Genomic DNA, 24,112 nt, shown 5'->3' with positions numbered 1-24,112 from the left:
TGCATCTCATCCATTTGGCTAAGTTGGTTATGGTGTTGCAGAAGTTGTTTTTGGCATTGGAGGGGTCCTCGGTGAGCAAGAGGATCAGATGAGTATTGTCTGCTTAAATGATAATGTTGGGCCCATGAGATCTGAAGAGGTCTGCGAGAAGGGGCGTCTAGATGTTGAACAGGGTGGGGCTGAGGGATGATCCATGTGGTACGCCATCTATGATGTCTTTAGGTGCTGAGGGGAAGGGAGGCAGTTGGATGCTCTGTGTGCGTCCTGTAAGGAAGGAGGCGATCTACTTGAGGGTGTCTGCTGTATGCCTATGTTGCAGAGCCTGTTGCTGAGGATGTTATGGGAGACAGTGCCGAACACCGCAGACAGGTCGAGGAAGATCAGGGCCACAGTTTCTTCACAGTTGAAGAGAGTTCTGATGTCGTCTGTGGAGGCAGTCATCGTAGTCTCAGTTCTGTGGTTGGCACGGAATCTGATTGTGCCTCGTCCAGTAGGTGGTTTTGTTCCAGGAATTTGGTGAGTTGCTGGGTTATGGCTTTCTCAAGTACTTTGGCTGGGTGTGGGGGGGGGGCAGGGAGATCAGCCGGGAATTCATGAGATCGCTAGGGTTGGCAGAGGCTTTCTTTAGGATAAAGAGAAATAAACATTACCACAGCTTGAAGTCTTGCTTTGGTCCTCTGGTGTTAAATGGTGGGCTCTGCTGGTGCTGCTCTGGACTATGTGTCACCTAACTTCATGGGGAGCAGATGTAATCTTTGGAATAATGGCTTAACTTTCCGATTTAGAGGCAGTGAATTTGCCACACAGTGTGTTCTATAAAACATTTTTCATTCTTGGACCTCAGTTATAATTGGAATTTGAGAGTGCTTAGAAGTGGTGAAGGTCAGTAATTTTGCAATGTTACTATGAGAATTTACTAATTATGTCAAAAGCATCAAACCACAAATGAAAACTAATGGCAGAAAAATGAAAAAGGAATACAGTTATAGAATATGGGAGTTCGCCTTGTACTTACTGGATATGCTTTTCGATAGATGCTGTGCAGATGTTGCACCCAGAAAACTCCAAAACCTTCTTAGATGGAACTTCATGTTGAGTGGGTTCCTGACCGGCGTTGGTCAAATAATCATGAGACGCTACCATAGTGAAGTAATCTGTCGGCATGTCCTGTTCTTGGAACCGTTTCTGTGACCAGCAAAAAGTAAGAGAGAAAGAGAGAAAGAGAAAGAATGAGAGGGAGAAAGACAATGAGTGATAAATGTTTGGATCTCACTAACGACTTTTTTGCACAGTTATTTGCAATGCATTCATGATAAGCTTAAAACACACAGAAACATATTCATTGACACTAGATAAATCTGCAAGTTACCAGGACTCCACAAATGATTATGTTTTGATCATGTCTTCCTAAAAGGAATGAAAGGAGAGTAGAAGTAAAGTCCAACTTGGCCAAGAATCTTCCTTGCTCAAAAGAGAAGTCAGATACATTTCAGCTTGACATGGCTGTAATGGGTACTCAAACCATCTCAAATACATCTGACGCATCCCTGTCTTTGAAATATTCCCACTCAACTTGGATGTGATTACAAAGCTTTTTTTTCAACCATCCATAGTGAGCAATCGATCACAGTCACGAGTGTTGTACATCAGTGGTGCTGTTGTTCAGCATGGCTAAAGTTCTTTTCTTTTAAATGGTATGATATGGCCGGAGCATTCTTGTATTCTTTGTTGCCATGTGCTCCCCTTAAGCAACACAGAGAGAGGGAGGGCTAGAAGATAAGGATGCTGGTTTGGAGAGGACAAGCGAGATTGATTGATCAAGAATAAAAACAATGGGCAAGAAAACAGATAACAGGGGTGGGTGGCAGGAGCTGGGGCATCTGCAAGGACAATGGAGGGTGGACAGGAGAGGCAGGGGCAAGCACACAGACAAAGGAAGGTTGGGTGAGGTGTCTGGGGCAAGCACACAGACAACAGAGGGAGGGTGTGGGATAGGGCCTGGGCGAGAAACAACGAGGGGGAGAAGTGCACGAGGGAGGCAGTTGAGAAAAACATGCACTCTCATAGAGTGTCCAAACGAAAAACAAAAAATAAAAAAGTAGCACCTGAAAAATGGGCAGTGAAAGAACACATGTAATGTGTTCATGGGCCAAGGGTAGGACAAACACATGAAGAGAAAGAAAGCCTAGAGAGACTGTCAAATCTTTTTGTTAACCCTTTGTATTAATAATGATGCTCATCATACAACATATGCACTCAAGTTATGTCATATATTATATTACATATATGGCATTTTTTAGAACAGTGACAGCCAAACCAGGACATAGATCCTAAGTAAGAATGGCGCTTTTACAGCCCATCATACTTTACATCACAGGCTACCAGCCCTCAACTAGAGTATGGTGTCATCCATCTTCTGGAACGTGTTCCCAACCAGTCAGTACCCCCTATATGTCTGCCTGCCTCCCCCATACCTCCTCCCATTTCTTGGGATAGCTCCAACACTGATACACCACCTTTTCAGCACTCTGACACCATTCTGAATTGGACTTCGGATCTGAGAGGCTTGGTGGGTCAGCACTCCCCATGCCTTGCAATATTTCGCTTGGACACCCCCGCAGCAAGTCTCAGCCATTTGGTCTGAAATTTCATCCAAGACTCATCTCCTGACATCGATAAGAGGAGCCGTTCTGCATCCAGTGCGATCTCAACAGACAAAACCCAGGCATAACCGCAGTGACCGCATTCCAGCAGTCTTCTATCACTTGGCATTCCCACAGGGTATGAAAGAAAGTACCTTCCTGTCCACACTCTGGGAGACATGACGATGTGGGCACCCTCCCCATCCTGGCCAATAGGGTCCTATGTAATATTCTGAATTGGACTAGTCGAAACCCCGCCCATATTGCTATCTCATGCAGGCTCTGAATTGCCTCCCCCTAGTCGTTATCTTCAAAATCACCCAGATCCCCAACACAGACTTCCCTCAATGCAACCAATGGATCAGGAGAATTATTAACCAGCTTTCGAAAGATAATGGTAATTGCCTTGTCCGCGAAGTGCTCCGTTAGGAGGAGGTGACACCTCCAGGAGCTGCTCTCCTTCTAGTATGTGCCCCAACTGTAGATATTTCTAGCGTTATGAGTCTGCAAGCTCAAATTCTTGACTAAGGGCCTCGTATGTAATAAAAGCCTGGTCTCCCAGGTGTTCAATGCCTATTAGTTACCAGCTTGCAAAACCCTTTGATGTCCCAACCTCATGGAGTTGGTCGCTGATCTACAGTTGAGTTGACGCTCCAGCCTAGAAGCCTCGTAGCCTACCTCCATACTCAAACAACAGTTTGAGTGTGGTCTGGCAGTCCTCACTCCCTTCCCCTCCAGTAGAGGATTGCTTCAAGACCACTTTGACCCATCACACCTCAATCTACTCTATACACAAGTCCCTGGCTATCTGTGAAAACCCCGTCGGTAACCACTACTAGCTGGGTTGCTCAAAAGTACTTGATTAGATCTGGAACTGCCAGCCCCCCATCGTACACCGCTCTGTAGTTTGGACCTCACGATGCATGGTGATCCCCCCTTCCACAGCAGTGAGCTGACTTCATGTTCAACTTTCTGGAAAAGTTGTGCAGGACCCTTCAAAGGGTGTTCTGGAGCACGTAAATAAGGCGTGGGAGTGTCATCATCTTATATAACGTGGCTCTGCCCACCAGGGACAATGGAAGCATGCCCCAGCGAGAAACACCCCCTCAGCCTTTCCAATTGCAAGAGAAGGTACTTACGTATAAAATCCTGAGTGTCTTGAGTAATATATTTCCCAAGGTAATAAAACTCCTCCCTCACCAGTGGCACCATACAGTCTCGGGAGAATTGTGGGTTGTCACCTGACAGGGGGAAAACCAGCAATTTTTTTCAGTTAATTTGATAGCCCGAATAGCTGCCAAAAAGGTCAAATGTGTGCAGGATTCTGCTAATGGAGAAGGCCGGATTGGACAAGTAAAGTAAGATGTCACCAGCGCAGAGTGGTATAGGCACATCCCAACCCCCACCACAACTCCCCACCGCACCAGAGGATCCTGCAATATCCGGGCCGCAAGTGGTTCACGGGCAGACCAAATATCATGGGGGAAAGAGGGCAGCCCTGTCTTCTGCCCTTCTGTAGAGAAAAAAACTAATGAAGCCGCACCATTAACACGTACCCTGGCCAAAGGCTCCTGATAAAAGAGCCAGGCCCATCCACAGAATTTAGGACCGTAACCTAGCCATGCCAATGTAGCAAACATATAATTCCACTCCATGCTGTTGAATGGCATTTTAGCATCTAGAGTCAAGTCAAGTGCACTGCTACCCCCGACAGAGGTGTCCCGGTGCTGACAGCGGAACAGGCAGAGGAGGGAGAGAGAAGAACTGCATGTTAGGGGCAAGCAGAAAGCCAGGTCTTCATCGCTTTCCGAAATGCTTGTTCAGTCTCTAACTTCCGAATGTGGACCGGCATAGAGTTCCAGAGGGATGCGGTTCTCACTGAAAAAGCTCTGCCTCCAATCCTGGTTTTAGAGAAGCGAGGGACCCAAAGAAGTTGCTGAAGATTAGACCTGAGGGTCCTTGCTTGTTGGTATTTCCAGAGTCTCTGACACAGGTATAGCGGGCCCCTATCCCTGGTTGCTCTAAAGGCGATGGTAAGTGCCTTAAACTCTATCCTTTTAAGTACAGACGGCCAATGAAGGCTCCTCAGGTGGGGGGAGATGTGGTGATGAAATGACACATTTCTAATAAGTCTGGCTGCTGCATTTTGAGCAACCTGCAGTCTGTCGGTTAAATAGGCAGGAATACCCAGGTACAGGCTATTAGCATAGTCTAACCTTGATGTCACCATGGCATGGACTACAGTCTTCCGACAGTCCATGGGGAGGAAGTGTAGAAATTTCCACAAGGCTTTTACTTTCCAAAGTAAGCCGAGGAGACTTGGCAGATCTGAGCATTTCAGGAAAGGGGAGTATCGAATTTGATAGAGACATTACTACCGTCTGGTCTGCCCGCAGCGGTGAAGTTTTCATGGAGCACTCCAAATAAAAGCCGCAAATTAAGCCGGGTGCTTCTATGTGGCATAAACCCTGACTGGTCAGGATGTGTGATAGACATAATAGCAAAAAATCTATTTGCCAATATTTTGGCCAACACCTTAGCCTCTACATTGAGCAAGGATATAGGCCTCTACAAGACACAGTTAGTTGGCGGCTTGTTCTTTTTGTGTATGACTACTATTGTGGCAATTTGTTGGTCTTTTGGCAAACAACCTCTTTTGCGCACCTCCTGGAACATGGCTAACATTTGTGGAGCCACCTAGTCTATTACCCCTTTATATAACTCTATTGGTAGGCCATTGGGCCCCGCCGCCTTCCCACACTGCAAATCTCGCAACACTACCGCGAGTACCACGAGTTCCCCTTCAGTCAAGTCAGCCTCCAATGCATCTCTCTCCACGGGGCTTATTTATGAGCCCCGTTGTGCCACTTTTTGTGATGCAGCGGCGGCGTAAACAATGTGCCATGTTGCAGCATATTTACAAGGTGACGCATCTAGGCAGATGCGTCACATTGTAAAGCCCACCGTCACATTATACTTGCATCAGGAATAATGTATGCCGGGTGGGCGTTCCCATGCCACAAAGCCTTGTAGGAGTGGCGAGTGAAATCTACGAGATTTCACTGCAACACCCCTAGCAGGCCACTGCATCAAATCATTACGCCTGCCTCATGGCAGGCGTAAGAGTGACACAGTGCATTAAAGATAGACCCCCCACACATTGCTGAAGTTGCATCACGCTTACAACACAATGCTCCATCATCTGGCTTCCATATCCTCCAGTAACATCACTGGACCCTCCACCTGGTGTCACCATAGCTACCGTGTATTTGTCTAGTTTATTGGATTGGGTCAGTTTAGAGCCTTGATTTCTGATCATGACCCCAAGGCTGCTACTAATGAACTTCCCTGCATACCTGCCAGAACTCAACTTGTAATCTATATCAGTCGACCAGGAGCAGTGCACTCCACAACAGAGGGCGAGCCTCCACTGAAGTTTCCCCACCCACAGCAGTATGACCTGGGTCCCCACCTCTACATAATTTACATTTAGTATCAGGTGAAGTCGATCCACTCACTCCACTCCTGACGAAGACAGTCTAATCCGAAGCGGAGTCTCTGCTGCAAAGAACGCATGTCTCTAAGTTGTAACAGTGTGTTGCAGTCCCCGCCATGTCCATGGAATATATAACGAGCAGCGTAACAACGGGTGACATTGAGGTATTAGGCATAAAGGAGGTAGACACAAAAATTTCATCCAGCGATGGCCATAGGATCAATGGAGGGCAGCAAGGGAGCAGGTCACTCAAGGCGATGTGTCTTCCCAGCACACTGGAACCACAACAGCAGGTTGTGGTCAATCTTCCACCCCCAAAGCATTTTAGGAGTCTATGAGAAAGGCAATGTCGACGAGAAGGGCACAAGCGGGGGTGGATATCCTCACAATGTCCTTCGTGGCCGACTGACGATAGGCAGAGGGGGCATCTGCAAAGTCCACCCCCTCTTATCTCACCCTATCTGCTTGCAACAAGTAACAATTTCAGGGCCCCTGTGTACGCCCCAAGACCAGGCTCCCAGTGAGCCAGGACCTCTTCTTGGCAGTTGTGAAACTCCGCTTCCCCCGCCAGTATTAGTGCGCCACTCCTCTCCGCACACCTTCAGGCGCTGAGGCCGGATCACAGGGCTCCTTTAATGTGAAGCCCCAGCCTCACTCCAGCTGCCCAGCCGATCAGGGCCACTCTCCACCTCCACCAGACCCAGCATTCAGGCACAACCCAGTCACTCCTTTTCTCACAGGCAGACGGGGGCCTTGAAGGACAATGCCACCTCAATACCGGCGCGGCCACCAGGTATTTTCTACCCCTGTCTCTCTACTGCTGTACTCCATCCAGGGGTGGCACAGCCCTCACGGCAGCCATTAAGCGCAATCCAGTATTTTGGGCCAACAACCTGGTCCCACAGGCACCCAGGAGTGCCTCCGGGTTTACCTGCAAATCCCGGCTCCCACAGGAATTGTTGGGATGCGTCCATACAGGGCACTACATCGCTTCGATGTGGGATCGGCAGCCAGACACAGCCCTCTCGGCCCCTATGTCTGCATTGTCGGCTCTAGGGCTTCGCAATCACACCAGCGGCCAGGTCCCAGTCTGTCACACGGGTCAGCAGCTGCTCAATCCTAGCACCCACAGACACCTCTGTCACCACACTTCCTCTCCATACCACCACCTCGCCCCTGTCTCAAGTGTCTGAGGGGGATGGTGCTCCTACATGTAGGCTGCGAGGTTCACCCCTGCAGGCCCTCACTCCTCTGGATCCCTCTGCGCCGCCTTAGGCTTTTCTTGATGCATCAGCTCCACCTTACAACTCTTCCAGCACCCAGAATGATGGCAAGAAGGGGATATAATGGCCCTCGAAGTCTTGGGGTATTACTGTGTTTGTGGATTGTAGGTCACTGGATGGATGTTTGCTGGATTGCGGGGATACGTTACCGGCGGCTAGGAAGCCTACTCAATGTGCGGTCATTTTCATCAGGGGCTAGACACGCCCCAAACCTGGCAAATATTATGTAAGCAAATGAGAGTGACAATGAAGGCAATGACTGATAAGCAATGGTTTGCCTCTAAACAACATGTAAGTTAACAAAAGTCATGCAAGAGACAGAGCATGCGGTGCCTTAGGCGAGATCTAAAAATGATTTCTTAAGGTCAATCCAAAATAGGAGACTAAGCACCAGAGGTACGACCTTTTTTTGAGGTCGCAAACGTGAGATCGGCCCGTTTGTGACTGCAATAAAGGGTCCTGGCATGTACAAACACTGTTTTGCGAGTCACTGGTTCGCAAAATAGCGTTTGCGACTCTCGCAATTAGGAAGGGGCGTCTCTTTCTAATAGGAAGTCTCAATGCAATGTACTATTTTTTTGCAACCGCATTTGCGGCCGCAAAACACTTGCAGTTTACCAGCTACTTCAAGTAGGTGGCAAACCACTTGCAAACGGGAAGGGGTCCCCAGGAGACTCCTTCCCCTTTGTGAGTGTTTGCAAAAATATTTTTTAAGAGCAGGTAGTGGTCCGAGGGACCACTGCCTGCCCTTAAAAAATTGAAACTGAATAGTTTAATTTTTCTTTTTTAAATGCATCCCGTTTTCCTTTAAGGAAAATGGGCTGCATTTTTTAAAAAAACTGCTTTATTTAAAAAGCAGTCACAGAAAAGGTGGTCTGCTGACCCCAGCAGGCCACCTGCGCTTGCCTCATGAATATTAATGAGGCATGCAATTTGCGACCCCATTGGGAATCGCAAACAGTGTATGAGACACTGTTGTACATTCACTTTTGCAATTCGCATATGGCGATTCGCAATTCGACGCAATTTGCGACTTACAAAAGTGAATGGTCGTACATCTGGCCTTACATTTCCACACTTTCTGCAACATGCAACTTGCATGAAGAGTTACCATTAGCTTTGCCATTTTCAGACAATACTTCCTACAGTTATAATCTGAAGTAAATGATTTTCTTTGTGACACCTGCCATTAGTGATGTTTTCTATAAGGTATAGCTCAGATTTGGAAATTAGCAGCCGATTGGGAAATGAAGGAGGTCTAAATGAAAACAATAGGTAAAAAATTCGACCCATTGATAAATAAAAACCCTTACTTTGAAAAGCAGTATTGTTAAAAGAAATTACAGCTGCTTACAGAATGAGTAAAAGTCAGTCAATCACAGTAGGTGAGTCATACACAATATTTTAAAGGCAGAATATTATGTGTCATACTCATCAAGCATTTTTAACCAAAGTTACTTCTGACTTTCATGTGGCTAAATCTGGTTTCTGTCCAGTTAGCTTTGCAAACCACCTTCAGTGGCTTGGCAAGCACTCCTTGTTCTTGATATACAGCACACTTTGAAGTAATATCTCAATTGGCATGTGGCTACTCCATTGTTTCTAATGCTGGTTAAAATGAAGCCAGCACCACCTTACAACTGCTTTCTTCACCGATACTTTAAAAAGGATTTGCATGAGGAGAGAAGTTGTACGAGGAGCCTTCATTAAAATTCTCTGGCAGGAGAAAAGGAGTTAGGCTGCAGAATGGAGGCTGACTTCAGGGCCAGTTCCAGATTTGTTCCAGATCATTGCCCAGCTCCAAAACTGTTTGACCAGCCTCAATTTTCCCTATCAGATTCAGACAGAAAAATACATTATGCACTGCTGTGGTGAACCACAAAGGACTTACATCGCGGTTATCGAGCATTAGAGTGGGAACAGCCTTTATAAACAAAAAATGCAAAGCCATTGGAAGGCCACCCGTGCTAGGAGTGTGATGGTGAACACCTTGCAGAGAAATCTCTTTGAACCATCTTGATAAGGCTACAAGAGTGAGAGCTTCTTGATATGTATTTGTAACATGAAGTAGTTCAGGTTTTGTGTATCATTATCTAAACTGGGAAACTTATTGTTTCCTGAAAGATATTTTGTTAATAGAACTCAAAGTGTGCACTGTCAGAGATCTCGAAGGCTCATTTCATAGGTTGGTACTAGTGAATATCTCTCTCTAAGGGCCCAATTACGAGTGTGGCAGTCCGATGACCGCCAGACTCGTGGCTGCACGGCAGTAGAGATCCATGGGGGGTTCGGACCGCCATGGGACCGCAGAAGCTGCCAGGGAACCTCCATTCCCTGGAGGTGGCGCGGTGGTCCTGAGGCCGCCAGTTGCTTAGCAGGACGCCGTGGTCCCGCCAAGCATATTACGAGTTTCCTCTCCGCCACGATTTTCATGTCGGTTCCACTTCATGTGGATGCACACTGGGAGCCATAACATGTACCAGCCTGTGTGCCTGCGCACCAGTTCCTGAATGTCATGGACGTTCGAGTCCATGCCGTGCAGGAACCTTGTAAGGAGTAGCGATTGCAGTGCCTATTCCAGAGGCACCACCGCCTTTGAAGGAGGCACCACAGTGGCAACCGCCATACGCTCATCCGCCAGGCCACTTTTAAGTTGTAATCTGGGGGCAGGCAGCTGTGACTCAAGGATGCAGTGGCGCAATTTAGCATGCCACCCACCCCTGCACCGCCAAAAGTCGTAATCGGGCCCTTAGAGGTTTGCTGTACAGCAACAAAAAAATGTGTTCCTTTGGCGGCATATTTACGAGGAATTGGCGGAGCACGACTTTAGCCACCTCGGCTCAACACAGTGCTCCACAAATTCCAAAACGCCGGGTTGCACTGTATTTACAAGTATATGGTGCAGCCCTACGTTTCCGTCTGCGCGGGCGCTAATTTTAGCTGCTTAGTGCCAATGCAGACACCCTTGCACCATAGTGCAAGGGTGCTTACGTTGTAGGGGAAGATTGATAAGTGCAGGAAGGTGTCTTTTCCTGCACATAAACAATCTGAAATGGCATTTTGAAACTGCTATGTGTGCTGCTTAATGCAGCACACATAGAAGGTGGAAAACTTAATTGTTTTGTTAATAGTTAATGTGCAGGAAGGGTCACCTTCCTGCACATAAAAAATCAATGGCCTTTTTGCTGTTTCTATGTGTGCTGCAGAACGCAGCACACATAGAAACAGCAAAAACAAGGAGAAATGAAACATTTCGCCTCGTTGCACCTGTTAAAGAACAGGTTTTCCCTGGTCTTAATTTTGGCGCTGCCCTTGTAAATATGGGGCAGCGTCAAAATAAATGGGATGTTGTGGCAGAATGTCCACTGCAACACCCATTGCCCACCCCTTTCACTCTGAGTATTGCGTGAAAGGGGGCCTTATTCACAAGGCAGAGTTAAGCCATGTTAAGTGGCTTAACGCTGCCTTGTGAATAAGAGACGAAGCCCCCATCGCCACCACAACATTAGAAAAAGTGACATTCTGGTGACGACAGGGGCTTGTAAATATGCCCCTTGGTTTGGAAACATTACTCTTTTGGCGCGGGTGACCACCTCACTCAAGAGCCCTATGTTATGTTATGTCATGTTAAAAGTTCTTGTAATGCACACGTACACCATACGGTTTCATGGTGCTGGGGCCCAAGGACACTGTCTGCGGTCCCAAATTTCTCACCTACAAATCATTGATTTCAGTTATGTTAATTTAGTTAATTTAATCTAAGGAAAACAAAACTACAACATCTAGAATACATTATTCTATAACACAAAAGTCCAGGACTGGACAGAGTGTGCTTAGTGACATAACAGGAGGTGGCCATCCCATTGTTCACACTTATTCCAAAGCATACTCATGAGAGAAACAAATCTGACTAATAATTCGGTTCCATTAAAGGCACATTTGTTCTACTTTTCTATCTATTGCTGACAATAGATTGGATTGCTGCTTGTGACTGCTGGACAGGTGATGAATAATTATAAAGATCTGAAGATCCTGTGATGGTTTTCAATCATGGGAATTTTCATGATGTTCATAATGGGACCGTGCTTGCTGTTTTTATGTAAGATAACACTACAATATGATTTCACCTCTGGCAGACCTGAATGCAGTATTCTGCCTCGGTTTTGAAATATGCGCTCACTGCACTCAAAATGCCCTAAGTTTACAACAAGACAGCCCTGATGCAATATGTGTCCCTCATGTCTAAAAGACTGAAAAGCCTGAATGGACAGAATCTATCCTTGCCCTAACCAAAAAGACTGTGATTCGGGTTCTAGGAACAAAGAAAACTTACAAAAATTTCTTTTAATTGGTTGATAAATTTCGATCCTCCTAATGCTCTTACTAAAACTGCAGATAACCTTGGAGTGAATGACTCTGAGTTCTCATTTACCCAACAATTAAAAGTAGTGACAAAAACGCTCAAAATATTCCCAATACTACCAGGCGTCTTCCACAAGGTTGTATTCACCCATGCTATACCATCCATAGCACTATACTGTTCCACAGTTATTCCAATTAATTCCTGCCCCTATTATCAAAACTGCAGGCTATCTAAAACAAAGTTATCAGAATCATCATCGTACTGAAAAAACATGCGCTTCTCTCCAGGTCACGCCTTACATAGAACTAGCTTCTCACTAAATCATATATCAAGATGAACACCACAAATTCAATTGGAAATCAATGCCCCACCAAACACCACAATACCCCATCAAAGTCTGTCTATTTTCTATTTCTCAGAAACTTACAACCTTCTCTTGAGTCATAAAGTTCCATCAGCAAATAGTATTGGAAACGAGTTGCCAGCAAAGGTTTAGACCAAGGCTGGAGCCACTCTCGTAAACGAAATATCCAGGTCTATCTGGGACTCTACCAAACTTAATAACTTCAAGACTGTGGTAAAAAAAGGTTTTCTCATTCAACCAACATACCATGGCTAGTCTTTTTCCAAATACACCCCACACCATTAACACCTTCGAAAGCATCATCTCCACCCACACTGTTACAATAGATTATATGGATGATGAAGATTCCCAAGGTGGAAAACAGGATTGTAAATATGTAACTTTTCTTTTTGCGAAACAAATGACCAAATGGATAACATACTACATCGCCAAATGTTATGGAGTTTCAAATCAAATAAGCTTTATTCGGTTTTTAGTTTAAAACCATAAAAGCAACAAGAAAAAATACATACATACATAGATGACTCATCATATCATTACAAGGTAAAAAGAAGCCACCTATTAAAACAAACTAAAAACAATTTAACTAATCAACTAATCAAAGTACGTGCATAGTCAAGACTAGTTAAAAAGTGCAGAATTAATAGCACAGGGTACACAGAATCCCCTTTCACCAAGAATTATGATTCAATGATATTTGTATTGATAACGGATTGTATCGGGGCCGGGATAAAAATCATGCAAGTCCCAAATGCAAATGGGGCCATCTCCTTCTTTAGGCTGGGAAGAACGTAGGTGGGGGACAATGTTCCTATTCTTAAATTTAATTAAAATCAAGTCCCCCGAAATGTCTTTGGGCAACGTACCTAGCCACCCCACCCTCCTGACGCTCAGGATTCCACCATCTAGTGCAGGTGGCAACGGTCTGTTGTGTTTTAGCCAGAAAATGGCTTTGTTTAGCAGGTCCTGGTGTGTTTCAAGTTTGCCCTGACTCAATGCAGGGACCCCAGAGAGAACAGTCACATATGGGGCGGCTTCGGGAGGTAGATTAATGCGATGCCTTCTTTCTGGAGTGGTCCTGGGAACTCTATGAGGTACGAGTACGGGGTTAAGAGTAGCATTCCGGCCACTTGGAATGGGTGTAGTGAAGGGGGGTTCAAGAGTTTGAATTTTCCTGCATGCAGTGGGCTTAGGCTTTTCATAGTTGATGGAGGAAGTAGGGCAAGTAGGTGTAGCAGTTTTTTCAGTTGGTGAATAGTTCTTTTTTATTGTTTTTTCAATACTGGTCAACCTGTCCCCTAGATCGTTGATTTTTGTGATCAGAGGTGATAATGCCGAGATTAACAGTTGCTCGATCTGAGCCAGTAAGATCAATTGAAGGGGTGATAGCGAGTCATGTGATCTGTTCTTAGCCGGTGTTAATATAGTTGAGTTGGAGGGGCATAATGAGGGGCTAGTGCACATTTTGTCAACATTAGGTAGATTATCATTGACATTATCTTTATCCTCATCATGCTTCCTTTTGCTGGTTAATCCCCGGGACAGTGTGTTGACTTGAGCATGGGTTTTATTGGGGGATAAAGGTACATCCTGAAGAGTGCAGTTTAGTTGGTCAGCGTCTCTACCGATTTTAGGGGGGGTCAATGCGTCCGGGACATACTTCGTGCCACACAGGGCATTCAGCTCCTCCCAGAAGGACATGATTAATGGAAATCAGGACTACAAAAGCGACAATAGACAGTACAAATGCAGGAATAATAAGAGGGTAAAAAGTATCTGTAGCTCCTCCTCTAATAGATCCAAGTGGGGTGGCCCGTCCCATCCTCCTCTGGCCTCTGAGGGCCACAGAGGGCCCGCCCTTTGCCCGGGCTTCGCCCGCGCGCGTCCCGCGAGGCGGGAGCAGCAGTCGTCTGATAAGCGCCTCCGGGCGCGGGATCCTGACGCGACAATTCGCGTCACCGGGAACACCAAGGGACGCTGGGTATTGTAGTTTGCTATGCCCCCGCTCTCCCCGCTCTGCGGCCGCGATGTCAGGAGCGGCGGCGGGGGAGAGCCGTGATGGATGTCTGGGTCTAAGTTCTCCTCCGTGGATCAGCTGTGCCCCCAACAAAGTGATTCCCCCATGTTATGAAATCCGGGGACCTTCTAGTTCAAAAGACATTAATGCATGTTGTGCCAGAGCTAAGGCGGCTTCCATGCCTTTCCTGCTAAATATGTTAGTCACATTGGAAAGTGGTGCCAGTGACTTCACATAACCTCTGTAAGCATTATGCTCAGGGCACTTTACGGATGATGCTGTGCTTGGAGAAGCTGTTCTTTCGCAATATATTACTTTAAAGATTAGCTTGTGTCTATTCTAAATCCTTCCAAAATTCTTTGCTTCTCAGTCTTATTCCTCAGGTTTGTCAGTAAAAGCTGATTTAAGATTGAGGAAATTTCACCTTTATGGTGACTTTGTTGCTTTTAGTCAATATGATTTTTACAAATACATCATACACCATTAACACCTCCTAAAGCTTTTATATCATACACTATTAACACCTTCTAAAGCCTATATATTAAACACCATTAACACCGTCTAAAGCCTATTCCTTCTCAGTACTTGGTAAAGCCTTCATTGTGGCCAGCTTCGAGCTATCGGAATTGTAGTGGGTATTCTGGGATGTACAAACTGGGGTGGCTATGGTGGTTGCTACATGGCAGTTGTGCATACATGCTACTAACAATGTGTGATGTTTATTGCTTTCAGATAGAGCTAACGCCGCCTCGTGAAAGTGCTATACGATGGCACAATTTGCCTCATACAGAAAAATAAATACACAATAGAGGTCAAGAGAGCCAGATAGAGATATTTCAGACTCAAGGTTTGACACAACATGTGGGTTTTCAACCACTTTATGAATTTCATAGTCCTTTTCTATTCGCAAGTGGAAAATTGTTCAAAGCGTGGAACCCAGTGTGTGAGAGATCCACCACCCAAGAAATGTATACCTTGCAGGTTGAGTAGACTGTGTATCATGCAAGGTAGAGAAAGGGATCCTGTGAGTAGTTGGCGCAGAACAATCTTAAGAAGTAGACTTGGTGGATCCTTTAGTTGCTTGAGCACCATGACCGTGACTTTAAAGTTGAGGAGTTGCTAAACAGGCATCAACTGTTTCAATGTGGAAATCAACTGGGTTATATTGTCCTTAATTCTTTGCGGTGTGAGCAGCGATGTGCCTTTCTTAAATATCACAGCAAATATGAGGAGCTCCTAGTCCCTGATTCAGTTGCGTTATTCCAAACGAGAGGAACGTCACCAAATGCACTCAGAAAACAAATTTCGTTAATTTTCGTTCAAATGCATTGGGCTATGAGAAATGATGTTTACAATTTATGAATTGATGTGAAAGCAACGTCAAAAGAAAAAGACATTGAAAGATTGCAATGAACATTTAAATAAAACTTTAATTACAAGAACGAAAATTAACGAAATTTGTTTTCTGAGTGCATTTGGTAACGTTACTCTTGTTTGGAATAACGCAACTGAATCTATTAACCACTCCTTTTACTCAGAGGGAAGTACCAAATAGCACCAACATACCTATCAACAAAGTGGAACACTTTGAATTCACACAGGAGTGCGATTGTTCTTTATCTTCTTCATTCAATTAAGAGCTCCTAGTCCCACCATTAAGTGTTACAAATGCGACATACTGGTATTGGCAATGAGCCCAAGTACTGACATGTACTTTGTGTCACCATAAAGTAGCATGCAGGAGAGAACTCTGCTTTCTAACACCTACTTTCTTTACTTCGATTGCAGCCAGCATTGATGCAAAGTCTCAAAAATATAGAGAGTACTTTACAACTTTGTCCCAGTCAGTTAGCCTTAGCAAAAACACAAGTCCTTCTCAGTTCTGCTTGAATTACTACACCCTGACAGAAGGACTCTCTTAAAACGACCACCCTCGGGAGATTGCAAAGAAAAAATATACACAAGGGGCAAATAAAAGCGACAGTGTTGGTCAATAAAAAGAAATGCTGAACTAAGACCCCTGTGCACAAAAGTGTTTACATCGCTTTCCACTACCCGAGATGTGAATTAAAATAAAGACTAATCAAAGTATGCTGGTATGTATTTTGAGTTTTGTTCGGAACCTTGTATTGAACCAGTAAATGATTTCTTGTGGGCATGTTCATACCATGTAGGTTGTAATGCAAATAAAGGTAAGCAAGGTGGGAGAGAAAGAAAAGAATGGAGCTAGGATGAAGGATCAGAGGAGTGAAGTGACATAGGCATAAAAACGAATGCCACCAGACGGTATGAAGAGTGAAAACCTGAGTTCCTTGACCAATAGTAGGTGCAATGGTAGCTTATTGGCACTCTTCGCTGGGTAGTGGTATTCCATAATAGGGCGTGGAGGCAAAAAGAGTCAATAGGCTCAGAGATCCTCACCTATAAGTACACATTTGGCTGCTGTTGTGTTGGATTCTGCAACACAAGAGGAAGTTTTTTATGGTGGGCCGAAGGCCAAATTACTTTCAGGGTGAACAAATTTAACAAAGACGTTGGACACTAGTCTTTGTCTTGGAATAATCAAAAGAGCATTACACCCCAGTGCCAGCAGCTAGAGACAGAGCAGTCTGCGGTTGGATGTTCTTAGGAGCAGATCAGGTTCACCGAGGGTGTGAACATACATCACCTGAGCAAAGTCTTTGGCACGAAAGCCAGAGGGAGAACAATGGGCGGCTTCTCTGCTGTGTGTTTCACTTCGAGGGATATTGAAATGCACACCCCTCTGAACAACTTCCTCCAAACTGACTGTACTAGGGAGTAGGAGGAGCTTACAAGAAAACCTTAGTCTGATGCCTGTTTTACCCCCGTTTAAAAAGGTCTTTGCCTGGTTTTTAAAATCCCATCCTAATGAATAAAGTTTTTCCAATCCATTAGTAGAGCAGGTCTAGAATCGCCAGGAAGCACTGGAACGTGTCCATGTAACGCAGGAATAGATTATGGTCTCCTGCTCACGCCTGGATAACTTGACAACTGATACTGAACTCACAATGAACGACCTGGTGGAAAATAGAAGAGACGATATGCCGGTGAGGAATGGTTTTTCCAAAAAGTAGCCCAACATTTGGGTTTAAAACAGGACATTACACCACTTTTTCTATACTTCAAAATAGATTTCTGCTCTCTTGGTAAGATAAGCTTGTAAAGCTGGGTCTCCCTTCAAAACACAATTTATTTCCGCACAGCACTGGCAATAACCTCATCTCCCCAAACCAAAGTCTAATCCTATACGGTCAGTTGTATCTTAGTGACCCCACCCTTGATTAGCACACCTCCATCCATTTTCTTCCAGATAAGTAAACATTCACAAGAGTGATATATTTTTATATCAGGAATATGTTATGCCATTGTGCTCTACATTGGAACCTCTCTGTGTCTAATGCCCAGAAAAAAATTAATTCAGAAGACTCCTGCCAAACAAGTCCTAAATCCGCTGCGGAAGCGACCACGTCAGCGAGGCCCTCCCTGCCTTGCACTGGCTTTCAGCTGCAGGACGTATCTCTTCTAGGCACTCTGCATTGCTCAGTGGGTGATGGATAGTGCACACCCGATTTACTTTCATTCAGAACTGTGGGTCTTATTTACAACAAAGTGACTCAGCACGGTGTCACAAGCCATTTTGCTGCGCCGTACTGAGTCACTTACAACGCACAAGGATGCATCATATCTACAACTATATGACCGATCTCTGTGCTCCCTCTGCGCTGGCGCACAATTGGCTGCCATGCGCCGATGCAGACACTCTTGCACCATGGTGCAAGGGTGCCTGCGTTGTGGGTAGATTGTTTTTGTGTGGGAAGGGACACCTTCCTGCACACAAACAATCATAAGAGGTGATTTCCTCTTTCTATGCGTGCTGCAGCACACATAGAAAGGGGAAAAAACAAGGAGATATTGAAAAATGTCTCCTCGTTGTGCCTCCTTCGCTTCCCCATGGGAGGTGTAGCGCTCTGACGTATTTCCAGGTTTATGATTTAATGTAAACCTAGAAATGCAGCGGAACCATGGGTGTTGGATGGGAACACCCACAGCAACACCCATGGCACGCCCCTTTTACGCAAAGTGTTGCATGTAAAGGGGCTGTATTTACAAGGACACGAAAAGCCATGCCGGGTGGCCTTACGTGTCCTTGTAAATATGGGGCAGCAAAATGCGCCACTGGTGCGTCACAATAAGTGTAGTGTGACTCTCCCGCTAAAAGAGTAAGCTCAAAGAGGAGTACCCTGCTCCCGGGGATAACCCCCTTAAAAAAATCACATGCGTTGGAGCTCTTACTCTGTAAAGAGACATTCCCTAAAAATATGAATCGCAAATCGCAGATTACAAGATGTACCGGCAAACAGCAGCCCGATCTCTCACATTCTCAATTCATGCTGCTGCACTGATAAAAGTCACCGCCAAACCTCTGGACCTCATGCGTGCACCAAACAGCACACACAGGCTGAACCTTATTGAAACGACTGGAAGAAGCAGTGGTTGATAGTAGAAAATATGTTTATTCAGTAATACAACCCCAGAGGCATCCAGGGTCCTTCTTCATTCAGCAACAGTTCACCTCTTATATTCCCTGGATTCTACACTCCAGAATCCAGTGAACATGACATAGTCAATACAGAGCATTGAGACTGTTCCCAAGATACAACACTTATAACAACGCTGCGCCAACCAGGCAGACCAGAGACGATACCTAGTCAACCTCTTAGGAGGGCAATCAGCCATCTATAGGAAAGTGCTACACAACTCCCACAAAGAAGAAACATATGTCACAAACTAAAGTAAACTAGAAATTCTGCTGCCTGCAAACTGGTGTGCATTGCAGGCCCCATTGAGTTTCTTGCTCAAGTTGTTATTTCAAAAGAAACTGAATTTTCATCTAGTCCTATCCTCCAATGCGCATTTGTTTTTAAACAAGCAATCCTAAAAATTAAAAACAAATAAACCTTACTTATGAATGAAACGTTACTTGTATGAAATGCATCTATAAAAATTAATGAAGCTCTAAACTCTGATGAGTTTGGGGCAACTGGTGCGCGCATAACTGAGTCGATCTCCCAAAACGGGCTTTGAGGCATCCTTGGTGGAGGAAAGCGCTTCAAAACTGCAAACTAAGGTAAAATATTGTGGAGAGCGATGTATTTATTCTGAGTGGAAGGCATGCAAGACTTTGAGGGGGATGGAAACTTGCTCTCAAATTTTGGAACATGTCTCAATAAAAAAAGAGAAGACAGACTTAATCGGTCTGCACTGTCTCTGACGCGCCCAGAAAAGTGGGCCCGTGGCCAGGTTACTGCAGTGCTCGAAGCAGGACGCCTCTCCCTGACTCTTCATAACCCTGCCACGCGGTGATGCCAGTCTGTGTGCTGACGTAGCACGCAGCCTGTTCTACCGGCTATAACAGTCTCCAAGCAAACCGGTTTTATTTTGATCATGATATCTATCCCCTGGCAAAAGTTCAGAGATTACACTGTTTGCAGTTCTCTTTTTTATGACTGGCGTGCAAATAACGCCAGCGATGTTTGCCTTTTGCAAGTTAGAATGAAAAGGAAAGGATGGTACAGCCAGCTGGTAAACATTTTGCCTGTCGCTTCCACTTCTGGCAGGATGCAATGTGGGCGACAGAAGCTCGATCGTGATCATGAGTTTTCCTTTAATGAAAATTAAGATTGGTTTACTCAAGCAGGCGTATAAAAGAAAACCCGAGCTAAAGCTCAAAGTTTTTTGCCACCTTTGCACGCCACTGATATGACAGTCAGCCACCCTAAGAAACAGAGACCCTTTTAGTATCCTTTTCCATGAGCGGACGCAAAAAATTTGTGGGGCATATTTATAATTATTTCACGCAACACAGCGGGCAAGCCACCGAGTTGCGCTGCGTGAAAGGGCAGGGATGTGCCGTATTTAGCATTATATGGAGCATTCCTGTCCTTCTCTTGCGCTGGTGCACTTTTGGGTGCCAAGCGCCAAAGCATGGTGCAAGGGTGCCTGGGTTGCAGACAGGATTGTTTTTGTGCCGGAAGGGATACTTTTCTGCACCAAAACAATCCTTTGAGGCATTTTCCTCTCTCTCTCTAGGAGAATAGGAAAAAACGAGAAGTAAAGCTATTTCTCCTTGTTACGCCTCACATGGGGAGGTGTAACATTTTGACGCATTCCCAGGGCTACCAGTAATAGTACATCTGGGAGTGTGCCAAAGATCCATGGATGGATGCGTGGGAACATCCACTCTCCACCCACAAAACACCTCCGTGGGGCAGAGTAACGCAACCCAGTGATTTGCGCTGCGTTGCGTTACTCTAGATTCATCAAGCCAATCAGGGCCATGCAAGGTGGCTTTACATGGGTTGATACATTTCACATTAGTGTTGTGTCTCCCTTGCACCACGTTGCGTGGCGCAAGGACGACGCAACACTATGATACATTTGGCCCTGCTTTTGGGCCCCTTTCCACACTGATTCATTTTAGAAAGACAGCACAAATTGCACTCCTTCTATGTTTGCATGGGCAGTCACCACCTGCCTTTACTTGCTGATAATTATGGGTGCAACCTGTGGGCAAAAGGTAACTGCATGCGCAAAATACTGTGGCGGCTGGTAGGGAACGGTGGCTGGGGCCGGGGGAAGTGGTGAGGTAGAAAATAAACAAAAAATAAAGAAAACGTTCCTGCTGGTCACGTCGCCAGCTGCCACCTCTCCACTGCCTCTCCTCTGTTGCAGGAAGCACCTGGGCTCCATGGCTTCCTAAGCCAATGACAACACTGGAATACAGCATTGTGATTGGTTCCCCTAAGCCAATGACAACGCTGCAATGCAGCATTGTGATTAGTCTGAGCGAAGTGGTTCGGTGCTCATACGCGGACAGGGAGCCTGTGCATGTTCCCCACCAGGCTGTGCAATGCAGAGAACATGGAAAGTGCGCATGACTGTTAGGCGGCCCAAGATGGCCAGCCAAACAGTCATGGGCACTTTGAGTGTGCTCACTACTCCTCCCCCTGGTCCTTGCTCTGGCCAGCCCCACGCAGTCACTGCACCTAGGAACGGAAAAATAAAATGATAATAAAGTTGAGTTATTTTCATTTTATTTTTCCTCTGCACTGCTCTTAAAGCATTGGGGTGACGCTCCTCCGCCTTAGCAGAAGAGCCGCCGCTGGCAAAAGGATTGTAATTAACACACTAGTCTCTTTTTACTAGCTCACAGGTGCTAGTCAGATTCATAAACAAACCACATTCCCGCCATAAATGTAGTTAGTGCTGGAGATCTTTTGCACCCACTACTACAAGTGTCCAAATTATCCTGAATAAATCCCAACCCTCTATCACTAGGGTTTATTATGAGTCTAGAGCACAAGACAACCTTCTAAAGTGCTACTGCCAACTCCATAAGCCTACTAGCAGGATTCAGGAACTTTCATGAGGTCAGTAGCAGATGTCAGCCCACAGACAGAATTGCGCTATACTTTGATAGAGCCTCAGCTCACCCATTAATGACAGAAACGCGGTCCAGATATACAAGGACTTTGCAACAGGTTTGGGTTCATTTTGTAAAGCAAACCAGATGAAAAATGGGGTGCTGGTATTAACAATCTAACTCTAACAAAGTGAGTTGGATTGTAACCAGAAGTAAGGTAAAGCTGTGTCATGTGCTGCTCTGAATTACTTTGCGTCACGGGGGTGTTGCATGGATGGGTGTTTCCATGCAATCACCTTTAGGTTTGACACAAATCCCTATCTACAAATAATTGTGGACAGGGATTTGTGTGAAAATCCTGCACCTTCCTGAGGCAGGTGTAATGAAGAGAAATATTTTAATTTCTACTTGCTTTTCCCTCTTTGCACACATACTGCATTGTAGCGCATACATACTAAGAGGGACATTCCTTAAAGCAGGGGTTCTTAACCTTTTGACATCTGTGGACCCACATTTAATCATTACTTGAACGTGGAGACTCCAGTAAATCATTATTGTAATCCACGCCCCTCCACTGAGTCATTATTGAAAGCCGGGCAACATTGCTGCAGCTGTGTGGGCTGAGCATTTCTACCAGTTATACTCAAAGAGATCTAGCCCAGGTACTGTCCCAGGCTTTGTCCAATGGCAAGGAGACCCAGCAGGAGAGCAGTACAACTGCTGGTGCGGCTTTAGGTGAGACATCTATTGAATCAGTGTCACAGTGGACCATTCAATACCTAATATAGAGATCTCCAAAGCACTGGATACGATCATACCTAACAAGGCACCAGGCCTGGACAAAGTGCCTGGTGATCTCTTTAAGTCTTGTAGAGACATATGGTGCCCATATTTTGTCCAGTTTTTGACCACTATTTTGAATAGTGCTCCTTTGCAGCCTACTTGGGCCAGCAAAACACACAAGATGATGGACAGAATGTTGCACAATGGCAAAACATTCACCTCCAGTCACAGATCTGGGTTTAATCCATCGTTATTTTGCTCACCAAGCCACCCCAGTTCAGACATGGCCATATGCAGATCAGTCTTGACCCTGTGCCTCATGGGAACAGTCCAGACCGAACTGCCAAGCCATGTCTTCCCTGGACCGGAATCAAGCATCCTAGGACCGGTTTCGGGCTTTCAGCCCTCATCAGCCAGGAAAGCTTGACTCCAGTGGCATGGAGAGCACGGGACCCACGTCTGGGTATACCCGTCCCACTCAGGGTGACAAATGCAAAAAGAACAATTGATGGACAGAATGCAGAACATTGTCATACATTCACCCCAGTAAAGCAATCTGGGCGAAAATCCATAGTTTTTTTTGCTCACCATGCCATTCCAGTTTGGACCCAGCCATATGCAAATCAATCTTGACCCTGCGCCCAATGGGAACAGTCCAGCCCGAACTGCCAGGCCAGGTCCTCCCTGGACTGGAAACAAGCATCCCAGGACGGGTTTCGGGATGTCAGCACTCATCAGCCAGGATAACTTGACTCCAGTGGCATGGAGAGCATGGGACCCATGTCTGGGTATACCCGTCCCACTCGGGGTGACAAATGCAAAAAGAACAATTGATGGAAACAATGCAGAACAATGTCATACATTCACCCCAGTACAGAGACCTGGGCTAAAATCCATCATTTTTTTGCTCACCATGCCATTCCAGTTTGGACCCAGCCATATGCAAATCAGTTTTGACCCTGCACCCAATGGGAACAGTCAAGCCCGAACTGCCAGGCCAGGTCCTCCTTGGACTGGAAACAAGCATCCAAGAACCTGTTTCGGGCTGTCGCCCTCATCAGCCAGGATAGCTTGACTCCAGTGGCATGGAGCACACAGGACCCACGTCTGGGTATACCCGTCCCACTTGAGGTGACTAATGCAAAAAGAACAATTGATGCACACAATGCAGAACAATGTCATACATTCAGCCCAGCACAGAGATCTGGGCCTAAATCCATCGTTTTTTTGCTCACCATGCCATTCCAGTTTGGACCCAGCCATATGCAAATCAGTCTTGACTCTGCGCCCAATGGGAACAGTCCAGCCCGAACTGCCAGGTCAGGACCTCCCTGGACTGGAAACATATGGGTGGTTTGAACCTTGGCCTTGCGGGTCTTCTTCAGGATAGGGTGGGGCAACCTGGATAGGTATTGGGCCTTGTCACATACCCGTTGAAACTCGTGGGATGTGGGTTCCTAGTCAAAGTGATGGGGTGGCGGTCCACATAATTCTATGGCCTTGTGGGAATCCCACTGGTGATCCCGCTAGCAGGCAGTGGCTGGAAACTTCAATCAGCTGAGCCAGTCAACATCCAATAATGGAAAGCGGTCCACGTAGTTAGACGGCTGTCAATGAGTAAGGAATTCAATTCCAAAACTTGAACCGCTGTAAGTCTGCATCCAAGTTCCGCCTAGATTGGCTGGATATGTGACAAGGCCCTATACCTGTCCAGGTTGCC

At 45.8% G+C, this 24,112-nt stretch overlaps 1 protein-coding gene across 1 annotated transcript in view; it reads right to left on the bottom strand.

Annotated features, from left to right (window-relative positions):
* LOC144782005 (nesprin-2-like) overlaps nt 1-24,112 on the bottom strand; it is a 284,781-nt gene that overhangs the window by 150,656 nt on the left and 110,013 nt on the right. Inside the window, exon 2 of the mRNA XM_078661110.1 lies at nt 1,016-1,185. Within this exon, the coding sequence (XP_078517236.1) occupies nt 1,016-1,185 (170 nt within the window). The remainder of the gene's footprint in view (nt 1-1,015; nt 1,186-24,112) is intronic.

Source organism: Lissotriton helveticus, chromosome 9 (assembly GCF_964261635.1).
Source record: "Lissotriton helveticus chromosome 9, aLisHel1.1, whole genome shotgun sequence".
NCBI lineage: Eukaryota > Metazoa > Chordata > Amphibia > Caudata > Salamandridae > Lissotriton > Lissotriton helveticus.
The sequence above is the reverse complement of the archived record's forward strand: the minus strand, read 5'-3'. Positions and strand labels throughout refer to the sequence as shown.